The sequence below is a fragment of the Colobus angolensis genome, unplaced genomic scaffold (assembly GCF_000951035.1).
Source record: "Colobus angolensis palliatus isolate OR3802 unplaced genomic scaffold, Cang.pa_1.0 Scaffold122, whole genome shotgun sequence".
In the NCBI taxonomy this organism is placed as follows: domain Eukaryota; kingdom Metazoa; phylum Chordata; class Mammalia; order Primates; family Cercopithecidae; genus Colobus; species Colobus angolensis.
Genome location: NW_012113364.1, coordinates 72081 through 73343, shown reverse-complemented (window position 1 = coordinate 73343; position 1263 = coordinate 72081). Strand labels below are relative to the sequence as shown.

The window sequence follows — 1263 nt, the reverse complement described above, 5'->3', positions numbered from 1 at the left end:
AGTGCAATGGTGCAATCTCGGCTCACTGCAACCTCCACCTCCTGTGTTCAAGCGATTCTCCTGCCTCAGCCTCCTGAGTAGCTGGGACTACAGGTACCTGTCACCACACCCGGCTAATTTTTGTATTTTTTTTTAGTAGAGACGGGGTTTCACCATGTTTGCCAGGCTGGTCTTGAACTCCTGACCTCAGGTGATCTGCCCAACTTGGCCCCTGGGATTACAGGCATGAGTCACCGTGCCCAGCCTATTTGCTTTGTTTTGAGACAGAGTCTTGCTCTGTCACCCAGGCTGGAAGGCGGTGGCGCGATCTCAGCTCACTGCACTCTCCGAGCGATTCAATTCTCATGCTACAGCCTCCTATAGTAACTGGGATTACAGGCATGCACCACCACACCTGGCTAATTTTTGTATTTTTTTTGTAGAGATGCGGTTTTGCTATGTTGTCCAGGCTGGTCTTGAACTCTTGACCTTAAGCGATCTGCCTGTTTCGGCCTTTCAAAGTGCTGGAATTACAGGTGTGAGCCACCACACCCGGCCCCTTAACACTTTAATGTTTCCAAACCTCCCAGCACCACGCTGTCGGTGACCGCATACCTGTGTGGAGTCAGTGACAGAGGCCAGCTGCAGGTACTCTGAGTTTCCCCAACCAAAAAGTCCTCCGTCAGCGGACACGGCCAGGCAGCAATCACCGTAGGTGGTAACTTGGACAACGTTCACTCCTGCCAGGTCTCCACCCAGCTTGGTGGGCGCGCTGGTGATATTGTAGTGACCCAGACCTAACACAGTGGAAAAGACGGATTTTTAATTATTTGCTCTTTTAACAAACACATACACAGACTTACTATATGCCAAGTGCAGTTTTAAGCACTTAACAAATATCAGCTCAGAAATCCTAATCTGGGGCTGGGCGCAGTGGCTCACATCTGCAATCCCAACACTTTGAGAGGCTGAGGTGGGCAGATCACTTGAGGTCAGGAGTTCGAGATCAGCCTGGTCAACATGGCAAAACCCTGTCTCTATTAAAAAAAAAAAAATTACAAAAATTATCAGGGCATAATGGTACATGCCTGTAATCCCAGCTACTCAGGAGGCTGAGGCACAAGAATTGCTTGAACCTGGGAGGCAGAGGTTCCAGTTAAGCCGAGATTGTGCTGCTGCACTCTAGCCTTGGCAAGAGTGAGACTGTCTCAAAAAATAAAAAAAGAGAGAAAAGAAAAGGGAGGGAGGGAGGGAGGGAGGGAGGGAGGAAGGGAGGGAGGAAGG

The 1263-nt window shown here is 49.8% G+C and overlaps 1 protein-coding gene across 1 annotated transcript in view; it reads right to left on the bottom strand.

The window, feature by feature from the left end:
• The window catches only part of WBSCR16 (Williams-Beuren syndrome chromosome region 16), a 38636-nt gene that overhangs the window by 20278 nt on the left and 17095 nt on the right, over positions 1 to 1263 (bottom strand). Inside the window, exon 7 of the mRNA XM_011932059.1 lies at positions 595 to 776. Coding sequence (XP_011787449.1) covers positions 595 to 776 — 182 coding nt within the window. The remainder of the gene's footprint in view (positions 1 to 594; positions 777 to 1263) is intronic.